The sequence below is a fragment of the Salmo trutta genome, chromosome 18 (genome assembly GCF_901001165.1).
Source record: "Salmo trutta chromosome 18, fSalTru1.1, whole genome shotgun sequence".
Taxonomy (NCBI): Eukaryota; Metazoa; Chordata; class Actinopteri; order Salmoniformes; family Salmonidae; genus Salmo; species Salmo trutta.
The window spans coordinates 49,218,125-49,241,003 of NC_042974.1; the positions used below are offsets into that span (position 1 = coordinate 49,218,125).

At 41.1% G+C, this 22,879-nt stretch overlaps 1 protein-coding gene across 1 annotated transcript; it reads left to right on the forward strand.

Annotated features, from left to right (window-relative positions):
- The first annotated feature begins 732 nt into the window (after positions 1-732).
- On the forward strand, positions 733-21,863 carry LOC115153439 (elongation of very long chain fatty acids protein 5). The gene is made up of 8 exons (XM_029698883.1): positions 733-988; positions 2,190-2,254; positions 2,638-2,825; positions 16,436-16,513; positions 17,724-17,895; positions 19,984-20,108; positions 20,433-20,567; positions 20,774-21,863. The coding sequence occupies exons 2-8, from the start codon at positions 2,197-2,199 to the stop codon at positions 20,903-20,905; spliced, it is 888 nt and encodes a 295-aa protein (XP_029554743.1). The 5' UTR covers positions 733-988; positions 2,190-2,196; the 3' UTR covers positions 20,906-21,863.
- The last annotated feature ends 1,016 nt before the right edge of the window (positions 21,864-22,879 follow it).

Sequence of the window (22,879 nt, forward strand, 5' to 3'; positions counted from 1 at the left end):
TTTTGTTTGTCGCACCATTCTCGGTAAACCCAAGACACTGTCGTGAAAATCCCAGGAGGGCGGCCGTTTCTGAGATACTGGATCCGGCGCGCCTGTCACCAACGATCATACCACGCTCAACGTTGTTTAGGTCACTCGTTTTGCCCATTTTAATGTTCAATCGAACAGTAACTGAATGCCTTGATGCTTGTCTGCCCGCTTTATATAGCAAGCCATGGCCATGTGACTCACTGTCTGTAGGAGCCATACATTTTTGTGAAATTGGTGGTATAGCTAATAAACTGGCCGGCGAGTGTATGCGTGTACATTGTACTATTAATTTGGTGTGAGAGAGACTGAGAGTCTGTCTCTTTGTTTTCCCTTTCGTACTTCAATCATTTGCCAGTAATATAACATTTGACATGTCTCTATTCTTTTGACACTTTTGTGAGTGTAATGTTTACTGTTTATTTCAGATTGTTTATTTCACTTTTGTTTATTATTTATTCCACTTGCTTTGGCAATGTAAACATGTTTCCCATGCCAATAAATCCCTTGGAATTGAATTGAGCACAAATGTCACATTCAATTGTACATATCCACTCTATGCATGAATTGCGGCAAAGTTAGTTCCTGTTTCAGTCAAGTCTTTGGTCACGTTTGCGTGGGTCAAACACCCCAATGATTGGTTGACAATAGAGCCTCCCACAATGCAGGTGATGGCTGCATGATAAAGTTGGTGAAGAGCAACTGCAGACATGTGCATTCGACTGAAGTCATAACTTCATGACCTTTGATCACATGGTTTTTGTAAAGTTCATGCAGTCGTCATCTGTAGTCGGAAATCGGAACATTTTTATTCCCACAATGCAACACACTTCGCAAGGCGTTGACCCGACAAAAGTGATCTGCACGACGCGCCCTGTGTTTCTCCCGCTGTTCCGCTGACTGACGAGGCTACACATTTGTGCTTAGGGACCGGTCAGCCAAGTCTACGCATCTTCCAGGGGTACGTTTTATGAGCTGGAATGTGGTTTGAAATAAGATGTTCTTCGTATTCATTTAGTTGTGGATATGCTAACAATATTTACATAATTGATATACTTGATCATATAATTTAAGAAGCGGTTTCATAGTTCATGTCTCGCCAACTAGGTTAGCTAGGCTATGTAAAACAATTGATTATTAATCGGTGGACTCTGATGCGAACGATTGCGATTGTTATTTGCGATATGTGTCCGGATTTGGGCAGCTGATTTAGACATAAAATTGTACTTTTTGTTAACGACAACATTGTAATAGTAATATAGGCTTTGGCTACACGACTACGTTTAGACAGTAGTGAGGTTATGGTAAACTACATCCTGGTCCAGCGCAGCAGACATAGGCTATCCAACTTTCCTGCTATAATAAGTTGATGCGCTATTAGGCTATGATGCTCTCTGTTTTATTTACTTTTTGCTTAGTTTTTATTAGCGAACTTTAAACAAGATGTTTAGGTGCTGTTTATTTAAAATGACAACATTTGGAGACAAGTCAGTAATAACTACAAGTATCACTTACAATGAAGAGAGGTCATTAACCTCTATTGACCAATAAGTTATCTTGCAAGAATAATGTAAATGTTGATATTTGTATTTGTATGCGTTTGGGACTGCTTGAACAGCTACTTCAGCACCATAATAATTATAAAGGAAATATCCGAATGATGAAAAATATCTAAGAGTGGTCAAGAAGTAACCAGATTCTATAGCTTTTGATGAACTTGACGTAATCTTCTTATGAATGGCAAAGTATTACACTTTTGTCACAGTGACTGCCAATTGCATTGGGCAAATAGTCGGACTATCGCTTAAGCCTTAACCTTATGACATGGACCTTATAGGTTGCCTAAGCAGACTGGCATCTTTGCGTGTTCTTTCAGTCCAAAGTTGGTTGTGCCAAATGATCGTACCTCTGGTGCAATGAACCAAGCTTTGATTTCCCTTAAGCTGCTGTGTGTAATTTAAGAGACACACATATTTTGTCAACACAGTTAAGCTGATTTACTCAGTCACATTCCAGCAGTGCTGCTTGAATATGGTATTTTTTTTATACCAAAGTGGTAGTTTACCATACATTTCAGGTCTTTCAGAATGTATAACTATGGCTCTGGTGATGAGCTGCAATGTGTGACTTGGTACTCTCTCCTCTTTCATCTGTCTATTTAGGTCAGAAATGGAGACTTTTAATTATAAACTAAACATGTACATAGACTCATGGATGGGTCCCAGAGGTAAGTGTTATTACTGTTTCATTACGGTATTTTTTATTAACATACAATTAATTATGACACTATATCTCCTCACGAAATGTTTGCATTGTGTGTTAATACATGTAGTGGAATGCACCAGGTCTTTTTGCACCTTCATGATTCTAGCACAACCTTTCTTGGAGTTAAACAAACATGCTTTGTAGTCACAGCCAATTCTCATTCAAACTGTATTGTGTCCTTTTACCCTCTTCAACCAATAGGCCTGCCCTGCAATGTAACTACCCCTCTCTATGCTCTCTATCTCACTGGAAAGGAAATACAGTAAATATGGGAATAACGTGCAGAAAAGAAGGAGCATCTTACTGTACACTGTTAGATCAGGTTGTTCTGTCCATGTATTTCAGATGAGCGGGTACAGGGATGGCTGCTTCTGGACAACTACCCTCCAACCTTTGCACTAACAGTCATGTACCTGCTGATCGTATGGCTGGGGCCCAAGTACATGAGACACAGACAGCCGGTGTCTTGCCGGGGTCTCCTGTTGGTCTACAATCTGGGCCTCACGATCTTGTCCTTCTATATGTTCTATGAGGTAGGCAGGCTACTCCTGATCTGAACTGATACAGACATCCGAAGGAGGTGTTGGTATCATCGCAATGCAACACTGCAGGCGGATAAGGGGAAGTGAGAGGATCGGGTGACTGGTAGGCGTGGCTAAAGGATTGTTTTATTTGGCTCATTTTGTTGAAGGATTCTTTGAGGATTAGGGAAATTGTGGTTCTGATTAGATAAAAATGGTGTCTTGCACTGAAGCCACCCCAGAAAACAATGCTGTGGGGGAGTGAGTGGGGCACAGCTGGTCTCTGACAGGATCATTGTTAACACAAACAAATCTCTCACCCAACATCAACACAGCCCTCAATTGTTTCTGAAAACCTGCTGCTATTATTAGAAAGTTGAAGTTGTGACTTCTAATTCTGAAATGGTTGACATGATGTACTGATAAACTGTCTGTGTCCTCTGTGGATGTCTATGCTAGTAGTTGATTGCATTATCCCTAATTCTTGTATACGGTCATGAAACGGGAGGGAAAGTGAGCTTTCAATACTTTCTGTAGTGTAATCAGCCTCGAAATGTCATGATATACAGTGTATTCAGACCCTTTGAATTTTTCCACATTTTGTTTAACCTCTATGGGCTAGTCCCACCTACTCTACAGCCAGTGTAATCCCGTGGCGCGATATTCAAATACCTTAGAAATGCTATTACTTCAATTTCTCAAACATATGACTATTTTACACCATTTTAAAGACAAGACTCTCGTTAATCTAACCACACTGTCCGATTTCAAAAAGGCTTTACAACGAAAGCAAAACATTCGATTATGTCAGCAGAGTACCCAGCCAGAAATAATCAGACACCCATTTTTCAAGCTAGCATATAATGTCACATAAACCCAAACCACAGCTAAATGCAGCACTAACCTTTGATGATCTTCATCAGATGACAATCCTAGGCATTATGTTATACAATACATGCATGTTTTGTTCAATCAAGTTCCTATTTATATCAAAAAACCAGCTTTTTACATTAGCATGTGACTAGCATTCCCACCGAACACTTCCGGTGAATTTACTAAATTACTCACGATAAACGTTCACAAAAAACATAACAATTAGTTTAAGAATTATAGATACAGACCTCCTTTATGCACTCGCTATGTCCGATTTTAAAATAGCTTTTCGGTGAAAGCACATTTTGCAATATTCTGAGTAGATAGCCCGGCCATCATGGCTAGCTATTTTGACACCCACCAAGTGTGGTACTCACCAAACTCCGATTTACTATTAGAAAAGTTTGATTACCTTTGCTGTCTTCGTCAGAATGCACTCCCAGGACTTCTACTTCAATAACAAATGTTGGTTTGGTTCAAAATAATCCATAGTTATATCCAAATAGCGGCGTTTTGTTCGTGCGTTCAAGACACTATCCAATGGGTAAAGAAGGGTGATGCGCCCGACGCGTTTCGTGACAAAAAATGTCAAAATATTCCATTACCGTACTTCGAAGCATGTCAACCGCGATAATATTCCGACTGGGAGTGGTTGTGGTTGTTTTCGTTCAAAGAGAGAGAAAGTAAACATGGTGTCGGCTCGGGCACGTGCCTCCAGTCTCATTGTTCTCAGATCGACCACTTACAAAATGCGCTAATGTTTTTCAGCCAGGGCCTGCAAAGCCACCATTCAGCTTTCTGGCGCCTTCTGAGAGCCTATGGGAGCGTTAGAAAATGTCACGTCATGCCAGAGATCCCCTGTTTTGGTTAGAGATGATCAAGAAGGCCATGAAATGGTCAGAGAGAGCGCTTCCTGTTTGGAATCTTCTCAGGTTTTGGCCTGCCAAATGAGTTCTGTTATACTCACAGACACCATTCAAACAGTTTTAGAAACTTTAGGGTGTTTTCTATACAAATCAAACAATTATATGCATATTTTAGTTACTGGGCAGGAGTAGTAACCAGATTAAATCGGGTACGTTTTTTATCCGGCTGTGCAAATACTGCCCCCTAGCCCCAACAGGTTAACATTACAGCCTTATTCTAAAATTGATTTAATAGTCCCCCCAATCAATCACACACAATACCCAATAATGACAAAGCAAAAACAGGTTTTTTGAAATTTCAGCAAATTTAGCAAATATAAAAAACAGAAATCACATTTTCATAAGTATTCAAACCCTTTACTCAGTACTTTGTTGAAGCACCTTTGGCTGCGATTACAGCCTTTTCTTGGGTATGACGCTACAAGCTTGGCACACCTGTATTTGGGGAGTTTCTTCCATTCTTCTCTGCAAATCCTCAAGGTCAGTCAGGTTGCATGGGGAGTGTCGCCGCACACTTATTTTCAGGTCTTTCCAGAGATGTTAGATCGGGTTCAAATACGGACTCTGGCTGGGCCACTCAAGTACATTCAGAGACTTGTCCCGAAGCCACTCCTGCGTCGTCTTGGCTGTGTGCCTTCCTGTTGGAAGGTGAACCTTTGCGCCAGTCTGAGGTACTGAGTGCTCTGGAGCAGGTTTTCATCAAGGATCTCTCTGTAATTTGCTCCATTCATCTTTCCCTCGATCCTGACTAGTCTCCCAGACGCTGAAAAGCATCCCCACCATGATGCTGCCACCACCATGCTTCACCTTGGGATGGTGCCAGGTTTCCTCCAGATGCGACGCTTGGCATTCAGGCCAAATCGTTCAATCTTGGTTTCATCAGACCAGAGAATCTTGTTTATCATGGTCTGAGATTCTTTAGGTGCCTTTTGGCAAACTCTAAGTGGGCTGTCGTGTGCATTTTACTGAAGAGTGGCTTGCGTCTGGCCACTCTACCATAAAGGCCTGATTGGTGGAGTGCTGCAGAGATGATTGTCTTTCTGGAAGTTTCTCCCATCTCCACAGAGGAACTCTGGAGCTCTGTCAGAGGGACCATCTGGTTCTTGGTCATCTCCCTGACCAAGGCCCTTCTCCCCCGATTGCTCAATTTGGCTGGCAGCCAGCTCTAGGAAGAGTCTTGGTGGTTCCAAACGTCTTCCATTTAAGAATGATTGAGGCCACTGTGTTCTTGGGGACCTTCAATGCTGCATAAATGTTTTTTGTACCCTTGCCCAGATCTGTGCTTCGACACAATCCTGTCTTAGAGCTCTACGGACAATTCTTTCGACCTCATGGCTTGGTTTTTGCTCTGACATGCACTGTCATCTGTGGGACCATATAGACAGGTGTGTGCCTTTCCAAATCATGTCCAATCAATTGAATTTACCACAGGTAGACTCCAATCAAGTTGTAGAAACATCTCAAGGATGATCAATGTAAACAGGATGCACCTGAGCACAATTGAGTCTCATAGTGAAGTGTCTGAATACTTATGTTAATAAGGTTTTACAGTTTTTTATTTGTTATAAATTTGCAAACATTTCTAAACCTGTTTTCAATTTGTCTTTATGGGGTATTGTGTGTAGATTGATGGGGGGGACTATTTAATCAATTTTAGAGTAAGGCTGTAACCTAACAAAATGTGGAAAAAGTAAATGGGTCTGAATACTTTCCGAATGCACTGTAGTTATACTAATGAGGGACAAAGTCTGTTCTCCACGCACCTGTAAGTCTAAAGTCTTTTCTGTTCTTACCACCGTGGCCTAATTGGCTCAATTTGGTTTGCATTGCATAAAAAGATTGGCTGTGCCCATGCTGTGTAAATCATTAAACTTGCAGATTCTGACATTGCCCCTGCTTCAGGGTGAACTTTTAGTCCTCTGAAATCAATGCCACCCAATTTAAATACAAAGTAGTTGGGCAACCCGAGTGGCGCAGTGGTCGAAGACACTGCATTTCAGTGCTAGCTATTTTTAAATCTACCAATTGTTTCTGAAACTGAGACAAATATGCATACATTTAGATGGCTTTCTCTCATTGTTGCCTAATATTCTGAACCCGTTCTCTCTATATATTCTAGTGAGTCTATTGACAAAATTAAAAAAGGTACACCGTATTTAAAGGGATGACTTAAGATAAATGTACTGAAAACCCGATTGAATGAAAACTTGAGATTCTGGGTTCGAGTCCAGGCTCTGTCGCAGCCGGCCGTGACCGGGAGACCCATGGGGCGGTGCACATTTGGCCCAGCGTCATCCGGTTTAGGGGCAGGTTTGGCCGGCAGGGATGTCCTTGCCCCATTGGTGGGCCGGGCGCAGTGCAGACTGACATGGTCGCCAAGGGCACGGTGTTTCCTCCGACACATTGGTTTGGCTGGCTTCCGGGTTAAGTGGGCATTGTGTCAAGAAGCAGTGCGGCTTGGTTGGGTTGTGTTTCGGAGGACGCACGGCTCTCGACCTTCGCCTCTCCCGAGTCCGTTCTGGAGTTGCAGCGATGAGACAAGACTGTAACTACCAATTGGATACCACAAAAAAGTAGTTGCTTGTTGTTGTCACCTGTCCATGGCACTTAGAAATAGCATTTTCACAATGTAATAGGTGTGGTTTGGTGTTTTTAAATAACCATACTGAATAGCAAACAACCAAGGGGCTGATTCAGACTTAGGAAATGTGCGCCTTTCCTACACATGCCTTTCCTATGCTATCTCAGTATTTTTGGTATTCAGACTTACCTTATTCAGTCGCGTAACGCATTCTGCAGGTTTGGCTACCTTGCGCGCTGTGAATACATTTTATTAAACCGCTGAAAACCCTCCTACTTGCTGGCCAACAGATTTTCTTGTGGAGTTTTTATTCAATCGGGTTTTCAGTACATTTGTCTTAAGTCATCCCTTTAAATACGGTGTACCTTTTTTAATTTTGTCAATAGACTCACTAGAATATATAGAGAGAACGGGTTCAGAATATTAGGCAACAATGAGAGAAAGCCATCTAAATGTATGCATATTTGTCTCAGTTTCAGAAACAATTGGTAGATTTAAAAATATTCAGATTTTGTAGATTATTTAGGGTTAGGAAAGTATTTATGAATCATAAAAAACACGTTTGGAGAGCCTTTACACACAGAAAAAAAAGAACTGTGGTTTGATTCATTCTGAAAATGTCCACATTCAGTTTTTCAACCCATGGTAATGTTGGACGGTTAGTTTACATTCACCCACACACATTCACATACACACACATAACACACATACATACATACACATTACACACATGCACTTTTACACTTATAATTTGCTGCTGCTACTCAGTTCTTTATTTTACTCTTATTATTATCTATTCTGATGCCTAGTCACTTTACCTTGCCTTCATGTACTGTACATATCTACCTCAAATACATCATACCTATGCACATTGATCTGGTACTCCCTGTTTATAGCTCCATTCTTGTGTATATTCCTCTTGTGTTACTATTTTTATTTTTAAACTCTGCGTTGTTGGGAAAGGCTCGTAAGCAAGCGTTTCACTGTAAAGTCTGCACCAGTTGTATTCGGCACATGTGAAAAATAACATTTGATTTGACATAGAATTAAAATAGGAAAAATAGTATACAATAGTAGGCTATACTCTCGTCTATTGCCTGCACTAACCATTGATCTGTGTGATGACATGGCCAAGTATTGCGCCATGCGTCGGGTTCAAACTGTTATGGGTTGGTCTGCACTCAGCTCCAGAACAATTTAATTAGTGTCAATGAATGTTAATGTCATTAAACATTTTCTTTGATTTTCAATTCCCTTATCCAAACGGATTATTAATTTACCTACTCGTATCAAATTGTAAATTACAGTGCATGAAGAAAGGTGTTATTCCTAACGGGAAAAATTAAGTACATGCTTTTTCCACTTGGAACTGACAGGTTGCTGGACCTTATTCGTGGTATCTTTGATCATAAAGGTAGTGGACTTAATTAGGGAATTAAGTCAAGGACATAATACGGCAAATCTGTAGACACACCTCCACCACACACTTGTCCCTCCAGAGATGAAACCTCTCTCATCGTCACTCAATGCCTAGGTTTACCTCCACCACTGTACTCACATCCTACCATACCCTTGTCTGAACATTATGCCTTGAATCTACTCTACCACGCCCAGAAATATGCTCCTTTTATTCCCTGTCCCCAACGCACTAGACGACCAGTTCTTATAGCCTTATCCTACTCCTCCTCTGTTTCTCAGGTGATGTAGAGGTTAACCCAGGCCATGTAGCCCCCAGTTCCACTCCTATCTCCCAGGCGCTATCATTTGTTGACTTCTGTAACCATAAAAACCTTGGTTTCATGCATGTTAACATCAGAAGCCTCCTCCCCAAGTTTGTTTTATTCACTGCTAAGCACACTCCGCAAACCGTAATGTCCTAGCCATGTCTGAATCCTGGCTTAGGAAGGCCACCAAAAATTCTGAAATTTCCATCGTCAACTACAACATTTTCCGCCAAGATAGAACTGCCAAAGGGGGTGGAGTTAGCCTGCAGAGTTCTGTCATGCTATCCAGGTCTGTGCCCCAAAAAGTTCGAGCTACTACTTTTAAAAATCCACCTTTCCAGAAATAAGTCTCTCACTGTTGCCGCTTGTTATAGACCCCCCTCAGCCCCCAGCTGTGCCCTGCACACCATATGTGAATTAATTGCCCTCCATTTATCTTCAGAGTTTGTACTGTTAGGTGACCTAAACTGGGATATGCCTAGCACCCCGGCCATCCTACAAACTAAGCTAGATGCCCTCAATCTCACACAAATTATCATGGAACCTACCAGGTACAACGCTAAATCCGTAAACATGGGCACCCTCATAGATATCATCCTGACCAACCTGCCCTCTAAATACACCTCTGCTGTCTTCTACCAGGATCTCAGCGATCACTGCCTCATTGCCTGCGTCTGTAATGGGTCCGTGGTCAAACGACCACCCCTCATCACTGTCAAACTCTCCCTAAAACACTTCAGCGAGCAGGCCTTTCTAATCGACCTGGCCCGGGTATCCTGGAAGGATATTGACCTCATTCCGTCAGTAGAAGATGCCTGGTTGCTCTTTAAAAGTGCTTTCCTCACCATCTTAAATAAGCACGCCCCATTCAAAAAATGTAGTACTAAGAACAGATATAGCCCTTGGTTCACTCCAGACCTGACTGCCCTTGACCAGCACAAAAACATCCTGTGGCGTACTGCATTAGAATCGAATAGCCCCTGCGATATGCAACTTTTCAGGGAAGTTAGCAACCAATGTACAGGAAGGCAAAGGCCAGCTTTTTCAAACAGAAATTTGCATCCTGTAGCACAAACTCCAAAAAGTTCTGGGACACTGTAAAGTCCATGGAGAATAAGAGCACCTCCTCCCAGCTGCCCACTGCACTGAGGCTAGGAAACACTGTCACCGCCGATAAATCTACGATAATCGAGAATTTCAATAAGCATTTTTCTATGGCTGGCCATGCTGTCCACCTGGCTACCCCTACCCTGGTCAACAGCCCTGCACCCCCCACAGCAACTTGCCCAAGCCTCCCCCATTTCTCCTTCATCCCAATCCATCAGATTGCTGATGTTCTGAAAGAGCTGCCAAATCTGGACCCCTACAAATCAGCTGGGCTAGACAATCTGGACCCTCTCTTTCTAAAATGATCTGCCACAATTTTTGCAACCCCTATTACAAGCGTGTTCAACCTCTCTTTCGCATCATCTGAGATCAAAGGGGGTGACACTCAAGACCCAAACAGTTACAGAACTATATCTATCCTACCCTGCTTTTCTAAAGTCTTCGAAAGCCAAGTTAACGAACAGATCACCGACCATTTCGAATCCCACCGTACCTTCTCCGCTATGCAAATCTGGTTTCCGAGCTGGTCATGAGTGCACCTCAGCCACGCTCATGGTCCTAAACGATATCATAACCGCCATCGATAAAAGACAGTACTGTGCAGCCGTCTTCATCGACCTGGCCAAGGCTTTCGACTCTGTCAATCACCACATTCTTATCGGCAGACTCAATAGCCTTGGTTTCTCAAATGACTGCCTCGCCTGGTTCACCAACTACTTCTCAGAGTTCAATGTGTCAAATCGGAGGGCCTGTTGTCCGGACCTCTAGCAGTCTCTATGGAGGTGCCACAGGGTTCAATTCTCGGGCCGACTCTTTTCTCGTGTATATCGATGATGTCACTCTTGCTGCTGGTGATTCTCTGATCCACCTCTACGCAGACAACACCATTCTGTATACTTCTGGCCCTTCTTTGGACACTGTATTAACAAACCTCCAGACGAGCTTCAATGCCATACAACACTCCTTCCGTGGCCTCCAACTGCTCTTAAATGCAAGCAAAACTAAATGCATGCTCTTCATCCGATCACTGCCCGCACACGCCCACCCGTCTAGCATCACTACTCTGAACGGTTCTGACTTAGAATATGTGGACAACTACAAATACCTAGGTGTCTGGTTAGACTATAAACTCTCCTTCCAGACTCACATTAAGCATCTCCAATCCAGAGTTAAATCTAGAATCGGCTTCCTATTTCGCAACAAAGCATCCTTCACTCATGCTGCCAAACACACCCTCACACACAAAACTGACTCTCCTACCGATCCTTGACTTCGGCGATGTAATTTACAAAATAGCCAACACTCTACTCAGCAAATTGGATGCAGTCTATCACAGTGCCATCAGTTTTGTCACCAAAGCTCCATATACTACCCACCACTGCGACCTGTATGCTCTCGTTCGCTGGCCCTCGCTTCATATTCGTCGCCAAACCCACTGGCTCCAGGTCATCTGTAAGTCTTTGCTAGGTAAAGCCACGCTTTATCTCAGCTCACTGGTCACCATAGCAGCACCCACCTGTAGCAGGCGCTCCAGCAGGTATATTTCACTGGTCACCCCCAAAGCCAATTCCTACTTTGGCCGCCTTTCCTTCCAGTTCTCTGCTGCCAATGACTGGAACGAATTGCAAAAATCAGTGAAGCTGGAGACTTGTATCTCCCTCACTAACTTTATGCATCAGCTGTCAGAGCAGCTTCCTGATCATTGCACCTGTACACAGCCCATCTGTGAATAGCCCACCCAACTACCTCATCCCCTTACTTTTTTTTGTTTTTTTGCTACTCTACTTGAACATCTATCACTCCAGTGTTTAATTGCTAAATTGTAATTATTTTGTCACTAAGGCCTATTTATTGCCTTACCTCTAACCTTACTACATTTGCACACACTGTATATAGACTTTTCTATTGTGTTATTGAATGTACGTTTGTTTATCCCATATGTAACTCTGTTGTGTTTTGTGTCGCACTGCTTTGCTCTATCATGGCCAGGTCACAGTTGTACATTTTATTTTACTTTTATTTAACTAGGCAAGTCAGTTAAGAACAAATTCTTATTTTCAATGACGGCCTAGGAACAGTGGGTTAACTGCCTTGTTCAGGGGCAGAACGACAGATTTGTACCTTGTCAGCTCGGGGATTCGAACTTCAACCTTTCGGTTACTAGGCTACGCTGCCGCCCTGAACTTGTTCTCAGCTGGCCTACCTGGTTAAATAATGGTGAGGGGAAAAAAAATTACTTTCAAGAAATTGATATCCACCCCAAACGAATAGCGGGTAATTAGAATGCCATCATCATGCTTAACTTCAAGGTCTGAATACACATGAAGAGAGAATAATAGTGAAGACATCAAAACTATGAAATAACACATGGAATCATGTAGTAACCAAAAAAGTGTTAAACAAATCAAAATATATTTGAGATTCTTCAAAGTAGTCACTGTTTGCCTTGATGACAGCTTTGCACACTCTTGGAATTCTCTCAACCAGCTTCATGAGGCAGTCACCAGGAATGCGTTTCAATTAACTGGTGTGCCTTGTTAAAAGTTCATTTGTGGAATTCCTTTCCTTCTTAACCTCTGGGAAACGCAGGACACACTATTCAACAGCCAGTGAAATAGCAGGGTGCCAAATTCAAAACAACAAAAATCTCATAATTCAAATTTCTCAAACATACAACTATTTTACACCATTTTAAAGATTAACTTCTCGTTAATCCAACCACATTGTCCGATTTCAAAAAGGCTTTACGGCGAAAGCATAGCATTAGATTATGTTAGGACAGCACCGAGACAAGAAAAACCACACAGCCATTTTCCAAGCAAGGAGAGGCGTCACTAAAACCAGAAATACAGCTAAAATGAATCACTAACCTTTGATCTTCATCAGATGGCACTCATAGGACTTCATGTTACACAATACATGTATGTTTTGCTCGATAAAGTTCATATTTATATCCAAAAACCCAATTTTTACAATGGTGTGTGTAATGTTCAGAAATGTTTTGCCTCCCAAAACTTCCGGTGAATGAGCACATCAATTTACAGAAATACTCATCATAAACGTTGATAAAATATTAAACTGTTATTCAAAGAATTATAAATGCACTTCTCCTTAATGCAACCGCTGTGTCAGATTTCAAAAAGACTTTACAGCGAAAGCACACTTTGCAATAATCTGAGTACAGCGTTCAGACACGAAACCAAACCCGCCATTTTGTAGAGTCAATAAAACTCAGAAATAACATTATAAATATTCACTTACCTTTGATGATCTTCATCGGAATGCACTCCCAGGAATCCCAGTTTCCCAATAAATGTTCATTTGTTTCGATAAAGTCCATATATATGTCCAAATACCTCCTTTTTTTGCGCGTTTGTTAGAGTACTCCAAATGCACCGTGCTCGCGCAGTTAAGTTCAGACAAAAAGTCTAAAAAGTTATATTACAGACGATGTATAGAATGTCAAACGATGTATAGAATCAATCTTTAGGATGTTTTTATCATAAATCTTCCATAATATTCCAACCGGATGATTCCTATGTCTTCAAAAAAGAAAAGGAACACAGCTAACTCTCATGGGAGCAGGCGCCACTGAGCTCATGTCATTTTCTCACTCATCTACATCCAGGAGCTCTTGTTCTCTCCCTATTCACAGTAGAAGCATGAAACAACGTTCTAAAGACTGTTGACATCTAGTGGAAGCCTTAGGAAGTGCAAAATTAACCCTAAGTCACTGTATACTGGATAGGGAATCACTTGGAAAAACTACAAACCTCAGATTTCCACACTTCCTGGTTGGATTATTCTCAGGTTTTTGCCTGCCATATAAGTTCTGTTATACTCACAGACATCATTCAAACAGTTTTAGAAACTTCAGTGTTTTCTATCCAAATCTACTAATAATATGCATTTCCTACCTTCTGGGCACGTCATTCAACTGAATTTCCGAATACTGCCCAGTCACTAAAAAGTTAATGCGTTTGAGCCAATCAGTTGTGTTGTGACAAGGTAGGAGGGTATACAGAAGATAGGGCTATCTGGTAAAAGACCAAATCCATATTATGGCAAGAACTGCTCAAATAAGCAAAGAGCAACAACAGTCCATCAATACTTTAAGTTTCTTCAAGTGCAGTCGCAAAAACCATCAAGCGCTATGATGAAACTGGCTCTCATGAGGACCGCCACAGGAAAGGAAGACCCAGAGTTTCATCTGGGTTCAAGTTACAGACACATCTCAACACCAACTGTTCAGAGAAGGCTGCATGAATCAGGCCTTCATGGTCGAATTGCTGCAAAGAAACCATTACTAAAGGACACCAATACTAAGGAGACTTGCTTGGGACAAAAAACACAAGCAATGGACATTAGACCGGTAGAAATCTGTCCTTTTTGTCTGATGAGTCCAAATTTGAGATTTTTGGTTCCAACCGACTTGTTTTTGTGAGACGCAGAGTAGGTGAACCGATGATCTCCGCGTGTGTTTTCCACCGTGAGGCATGGAGGAGGAGGTGTGGGGATGATTTGCTGGTGACACTGTCAGTGATTTATTTTGAATCCAAGGCACACTTATCCAGCATGGCTACCACAGCATTCTGCAGCAATGCGCTATCCCATCTGGTTTGCACTTAGTCCCACTATCATTTGTTTTTCAACAGGACAATGACCCAACACACCTCCAGTCTGTGTAGGGGCTATTTGACCAAGACGGAGAGTGATGCAGTGGTCCATCAGAGGACCCAATTGAGATGGTTTGGGATGAGTTTAACCGCAGAGAGAAGGAAAAGCAGCCAACAAGTGCTCAGCATATGTGGGAACTCCCTCAAGACTGTTGGAAAAGCCTTCCAGGTGAAGCTGGTTGAGAGAATGCCAAGAGTGTGCAAAGCTGTCTTCAAGACAAAGGGTGGCTACTTTGATGAATTTAACCTTTTATTTAACTAGGCAAGTCAGTTAAGAACAAATTCTTATTTACAATGACGGCCTACCCCAGCCAAACCCGGATGAAGCTGGGCCAATTGTGCGCCGCCCTATGAATCTAATGTATAAAATTTGTTTAACACTTTTTTTGGATTACTATATTATTCCATTTGTGTTAGTTCATATTTGTGATGTCGTCACTATTATTCTACAATGTAGAAAAGTAAAAACAAAAAAAATGCTTGAATGAGCAGGTGTCCAAACCTTTGACTGGTACTGTATATGGACATTTACCCCATATATCCTTCGTTTTGAATTACATGGTAAGAATAAAGAAGATTTAGTATTAGTGTAGTACTGATAAATGGTGTATTATACGTCAAGGAAAATAGCCTAGTCTGCAGTATATTGTTGTGAATAATCGTTTTGCTAACATAGTAAAAGTGGCCCTGCAGCATTACATTTAAAACAACAACCGGCATAACAATTTCATTGTTGAAGTGATTAGTGTCTGTTGAGACTTTTGTGTTATTTGATGTGTCCTCTGCATGTACGAGATTACCCAGTTGAGTAGTGGAGCACAACATTTGCCAATCACAGGTCTGTCCTTATTCTACTTTCATCCCCATGGGCACATACAGGGCAATCACTCTCCTGGTGCCTGGTGCGCAATCATCGGATAATATCACTGTGTGCCTCGAAGTCATCAACATAATTAGCTCTCTGCTTTGCCCTGCTTTTTTACCGTCCTGTTCTGGACTTGGTCCTGTCTTGATTCAAATGCACTAAAATCCTGTGGGAAAAGTGAATGTTCTTCAGAAAATGTTTTATTCAGTACAGCATAAAAAGGGGGGGGGGGTGTAATATTCTGTCCCTGAGTAGTGCTCTGAGTTTGAGCACATAACACAGCTAAAATAATACACTTTAAGCTGAACCTGAATCTGGACATGTCTTTACACTCGTTACATTTAACCCTTTGTTTTTGTCAGTTATTCAAGGCAGTGGTGGATAAAGGCAGAGCCATTTCCATCCATCCCAAATGAGATGAAATGTGTGAACAAGGCCTCCATTTAGTAACTGTGGCATCACTGGTCTGCTCAACAACAATAAACAATGCAGTCACAATGTTGCAGTGGCAACAAAAAGGGTACTGATATTCTCTCTGGTAAATGAGACTAAAATGGAGAGGAGGAGACAAAATTACTCAAGGATATAATATTGCCCACTGTCCACGCCTGCAGCAAGTATGTGAAGCTAGCATCCTAAATTCCAATGTAAATTCTAACAGGTTTACAATCAGATTTTGTATGGGAGAAAGCAAATTGATGTCGCAAGTGTTTTTTGTTGTTGATCTTATGACACTTGCAATACAAGAATGAAATAAATGTGATATTACAATACAAGGGCAGTGAGGTATTAATGTGATTCAAGCTGTGTGAAGATGCCAAAGACATGACGATCTAGGTTTTTCTAAATCACCTTGTTCTCTGTCCCCAGATGGTGTCTGCTGTGTGGCATGGGGATTATAACTTCTATTGCCAAGACACACACAGTGCAGGAGAAACCGATACCAAGGTAAAGCAGTCTCATTCTATATCACCCCTCTGTTCACGTATATAGAATTTAATATAAAACAATCTGTTAGATTCAAAATGTGTATAGTATGTGGGGTGAGAAATGCATTGTCACCAGACACCAGCTTGACTTCACCTTTTCATTCATTCTCTTTGTGATATTTCCATACCCTTTGGCTCACTACCAGAGATGCAAATAATAGCTTGACAACAAACTTCAAAGACAAACTAATTACCAGATCAATATGTACTGAGATACTTTGTTCTTTCCAGCTACTTTTATTGATATTTTCTTGTCCTGGTGGCTTCCAATTGTACTGGTAAAGTTTGTCAGCCAGTACCTGCAAATTCTAACAGATAACCAACTGGGCACAGACATCAGTTCGTCTAGTTTTGATTTACTTTAGATTGTCAACTAATGTGAATTCAATGTGAAATCACTAAGAAATGTCACCATGTCATTGGATTTAGGTCAAAAGTTGGGTGAAGAAAATATGAAAAGCCCTTACATTGATGACTTTTTACAAATCCAATCAGTTTTCCACATTGATTCAACATTATCACATAGATTTTTTGGGGGTTGAAATGACATGGAAACAAAGTTGATTCAACCAGTTTTTGCCCAGTGGGAAGCCACACGGTCAGACAGACAGTCTATTTAATCTGTGCTGCTGTCATCAGTAGTGAAATGTGTGATTTGGATTGCAGTTCTACAGCAGGGTTTCTTAAACTATGGGTCAGGACCCAAAGTGGGCCTTGAGTTTGTGGGAGGTGGGTTGCGATTTATGAGAATACATATATAATCACACACTATTTTCTTCTTAATTTGGGTTGTTGGAGGATAATTTGGGTCACGGGAGGAGGGTCAATTTCTCATTTGGGTCTCGAACTGATAAAGTTTAAGAATCCCTGTTCTACAGTGATTAAAACTTGTAAAAGTGTCCCTGCCGTCACAGCAGTGGATGATCATATTTTTATTTGTGTCCTTAATAGAGATTTCAAGAGCATTTCAGTACAGATGACCATTTTTTGTCCCTCAACACAACTTTTTTGGTCAAATGGTTTTTCACTGGCCATTCCTCATAGGGTGAAATACAAGTCTGGCAATGTATGAGTATTGAGTATGTCCTTGCAGGGAAGCGAACTACTAGAAAAAGTATTGTATTGGCTGAAAGCTTGACTCTTATTCTTCACTTTTTTTCTCATCTCAGATCATACATGTGCTGTGGTGGTACTACTTCTCCAAGCTCATAGAGTTTATGGATACCTTCTTCTTCATCCTACGGAAGAACAACCATCAGATCACGTTTCTGCACATCTACCACCATGCTAGCATGCTCAACATCTGGTGGTTCGTCATGAACTGGGTGCCCTGTGGTCACTGTGAGTGTTCTAACACAATATTCCCCTTCTATCGTCAACACAGTGGAATAAGCAAGTCAGTTTACACAATCAATAATTCAGAACCACTAAAGTCAAATCCATTGAGCTTTAGGTGAACCTTTCTACGCAATTCCTGAAATAGGCTTGGACAAGCAGCATATATACAGTGCATCCGGAAAGTATTTAGACCTCTTGACTTTTTCCACATTTTGTTACATTACAGGCTTATTCTACAATGGATTAAAAAAAATATATCCTTATCAATCTACACAAAATACCCCTTAATAAAAAAAGAAAACAGGTTTTATAGAAATGTTTGCAAATTTACATAAGTATTCAGACCCTTTGCTATGATATTTGAAATTGAGCTCCGGTGTATCCTGTTTCCATTGATCATCCTTGAGATGTTTCTACAACTTGATTGGAGTCCACCTATGGTAAATTCAATTGATTGGACATGATTTGGAAAGGCACACACCTGTCTATATAAGGTCCCACAGTTGACAATGCATGTCAGAGCAAAAACCAAGCCATGAGGTTGAAGGAATTGTCCATAGAGCTCCGAGACAGGTTTGTATCAAGGCACAGATCTGGACAAGGGTACAAAAAAAAAACATTTCTGCAGCATTGAAGGTCCCCAAGAACATAGTGGCCTCCATCATTCTTAAATGGAAGAAGTTTGGAACCACCAAGACTCTTCCTAGAGCTGTCCGCCCGGCCAAACTGAGCAATCGGGGAGAAGGGCCTTGGTCAGGGAGATGACCAAGAACCAGATGGTCCCTCTGACAGAGTTCCTCTGTGGAAATGGGAGAACCTTCCAGAAGGACAACCATCTCTGCAGCACTCCACCAATCAGACCTTTATGGTAGGGTGGCCAGACGGAAGCCACTCCTCAGTAAAAGGCACATGACAGCCCACTTGGAGTTTGCCAAAAGGCACCTAAAGACTCTCAGACCATGAGAAACAAGATTCTCTGGTCTGATGAAACCAAGATTTAACTTTTTGGCCTGAATGCCAAGCGTCACGTCTGGAGGAAACCTGGCACCATCACTACAGTGAAGCATGGTGGTGGCAGCATCATGCTGTTGTGATGTTTTTCAGCAGCAGGGACTGGGAGACTAGTCAGGATCAAGGGAAAGTTGAATGGAGCAGAGTACAGAGAGATCCTTGGTGAAAACCTGCTCCAGAGTGCTCAGGACCTCAGACTGGGGCAAAGGTTCACCTTCCAACAGGACAACGACCCTAAGCACACAGCCAAGACAACGCAGGAGTGGCTTCGGCACATGTCTCTAAATGTCCTTGAGTGGCCCAGCCAGAGCCCGGACTTGAATCCGATCGAACATCTCTGGAGAGACCTGAAAATAGCTGTGCAGCAACGCTCCCCATCCAACCTGGCAGCGCTTGAGAGGATCTGCAGAGAAGAATGGGACAAACTCCCCAAATACAGGTGTGCCAAACTTGTAGCGTAATACTCAAGAAGACTCAAGGCTGTAATAGCTGCCAAAGGTGCTTCAACAAAGTACTGAGTAAAGGGTCTGAATACTTATGTAAATGTGATATTTCTGTTTATTTTTATTTTTAATAAACTTGCAAAAATGTCTAAACCTGTTTTTGCTTTTTCGTTATGGGGTATTGTGTGCAGATTGAGGGGGGGGGGACGATTTAACACATTTTAGAATAAGGCTGTAACCTAACAAAATTAGGAAATAGTCAAGGTGTCTGAATACTTTCTGAATGTGCTGTACATGGTATATTATTATAAGTAGCCATACAGGTGTCTTTGATTACATGTTTTTCTTGACTTGATTCTGTGGTTGAGATACCTTCAAGTGATCTGTTGTTAGAATTAAGTGTGAATTGAACCTACTTTTATTTCAGGACTGCACAGCATGTTTTTGCTGTGATATACTGTACCCTCACCTCATAATTGCTTTACCCTCTCACTGTGGCACACAGTCCTAGAATAGTAATGTATTAATCATCTATGCAAAGAAAGTTAGAAAACAGGCATGAAATAGCAATAATTGTAATTAATTGATGTCTAATGTAGATGAATCATCTACCCCCTATCTTATGTCTCTGCCTCAGCCTACTTTGGTGCCTCCCTGAACAGCTTCATCCATGTCCTGATGTACTCTTACTATGGGCTCTCTGCTGTCCCGGCCTTGCGGCCCTATCTATGGTGGAAGAAATACATCACACAAGGACAGCTGGTGAGCCTGCATTTCCATATGTATTGTTTAAAACCCTCAGAGATGGACTTTCACATCCATAGTAATCATCCAGTGTATAGTTAATCCAAAGGCCACATGAACCATTGGGCCATTGGTACAGAGTGTTCTAATCCCTCTTATCTTCTGCACTGTATGCAATGGCAATGTTTTCCATAGATGGAGCAGTGTTTTAAGTGCACTGAGTTACAGAAATATGTACTTTGGAGATGTTCCAAAACCGTCTTGGATTATTTCTGCGTGTGTATTTGATATTCACTTAGTTTACAAACAGGTCATTTGAGTTTTGTCTCATTTACTCTCTAGATTCAGTTCTTTTTGACCATGTCCCAGACGATATGTGCAGTCATGTGGCCATGTGGTTTCCCCAGAGGGTGGCTGTATTTCCAGATATTCTATGTCGTCACACTTATTGCCCTTTTCTCAAACTTCTACATTCAGGTGAGCAAATATAAAACCATTGCATTAATTAGACATACTGTATTATTATTATTAATGAATGATGGTGTTATGAAGTATTTTACATTGCCCTGATGGTGACGGGGTTAAATATAACAGTGCATTGTTGTCAGTCATTTGGGGGGGGGGGGGGGGAGTTCAGATTTTTAGCACATCCTAATATATTGACTCCTTCCCTCTGTTTTTAGACTTACAAGAAACACCTTGTTTCACAAAAGAAGGAGTGTCATCAGAATGGCTCTGTTGCTTCGTTGAATGGCCATGTGAATGGGGTGACACCCACGGAAACCATTACACACAGGAAAGTGAGGGGGGACTGAAGCTTGAATACTGTTACAATCCTAACTGTAGGACATATCTACTGTATGTAATGTCGCTAGGAGAGATGGGATAATACATTTCTTCATGAGGATTACTAATGAAGAAATGTATTAGTCTAAGCTAGTTAATTCACAAGATACAAGACAGGAATCTCTTTCAGATAAACATAACATTTTGCACACCGCAACCTGTTATTATTCATATTGAATCAAAGTTTATTAGAGTTTCTAAACAAGCATAGCATAGGGAGTACACTATAGCACAGTAACCCCAGAGACCCACTTCCCTTTAATGCTGCACAAGATGTTCAACTTTGTCTGTCTTCAGTGTGGTGGGGACAAAGCTATAATCAACCTTGACCCATACAGAAATAATAACTTATTTTCTATGTTTTAATTCACAACATATGCACTTGTCTACATGCTTGTCCATGAGGGAAAAAATATATATTTTGGGGATTCTGTTTTGTAAAAGGTACTATATCTGTTTTTTTTTCTCTCAATATATTTTATTTGACCACAAGGTCATACAATCATTTATAAGTATGCAAAAGAGTTGCTTCAAAAAAAATGCATTAAAATACAGAAGCTGTACAATATCAACATAAATAATTAGATACTGATTTGTGTTCCAAAATGGCTTTGCATACTAGAAAGGAAAGAGAAAAAACAAACAAGATTGTCACTTATGGCTGAGCATTATTACCTAACATACCAGTAACAGATAGTGATCTTTTTATTTTTTACACCATGTGTCCGTATCATTCCCACCCTCCCTTCCCAATGTTCCTCAAGGATTTTCTTTTCTTTGTATCCTCTTATTGAGGTTCCCATCATGAGTGTATATACACACTAGTACAAATCTAAACTCAGGTACATAATCAATCTGACACCGGTTTCGGTTTCAACAAAAGAAAGAAAAGTTTGCCATGTCTTATAAAATAAAGTTGTGGATCCACTTTGTGTACATTTCATTTTCTCCAAAGTGAGACTTTGCAACATGCTATTAACCCACTGATTGTAAAATGGTGTGTTTGGCTTTTTCCTGGGGGTCAAAGTCAGGTTCCTGGCAATCAGACAGGCATAAACCAAGGCATTTGCTTCCACCTTTGCTATTCCAGAACTACCAACGGTTGTCCCGGATAGATATTAGTGGGTCAGGACTTATAGATACTTGTGTTATATTGGACATTGCATTAGAATAGCATCCCAATAGCCTTTTAGTTTTGGACACTCACACAACCAGAACATATTTTCATGAGTTGCAGAGGTATGTTGGCATTTGGGGTCAACTTGGGAGTAGAACTTAGACAGCTTGGCATTTGTTTAGTAACTTGTATGTAACAACATGACTGGTACATATAGAAGGGCTTTTTAAAAAAAAATGTTTTTTCCCAACTGTTAACTAGGGGTTCACATAAAAGCTGTGAAACATTGTTATTCTTAGATTTTTTTCCCCTTGACATGGGCAAATAACTCGAGCATAGATTGGAAACTTTTTTTTTCTAATTTGGCACATAGAAACTACGCCATAAGTAACGTGGTGAAAAATATTTGCACTAATTGGCCTGAAGGTGGCGCTGTTACAAGCAGTCTCACTTAAACCCTCACATCTGTAGCCCCATTTGACCTAGAGGCCTTGTATGTAGGTGTCTTTCCTCATGCTGAACACATTTGCCTCAAGGACCCATAAGGTCTGTCAGGATAGGTTTTCCAAATGTGGTATGTAGGCCCATGGTACATGTCTTAACTTAGTTTGAGAAAAGCTAAGAGAGGAAATCAAATTTTACTTGTCCATTTTTAAATCCTTTGTAAACCCTCTTCACAATGGACTATCAACTTGAAACTGTTTTAGGGTCATCAAAGACGTTACCATGATGAAGCATGTTAAGTTTGGCATTGAAATCTTAAAGAATAAGGAAACGATTAACAATTCACTTTTTTGTTTTTGACTATGCAACGCTAATGCTTAAA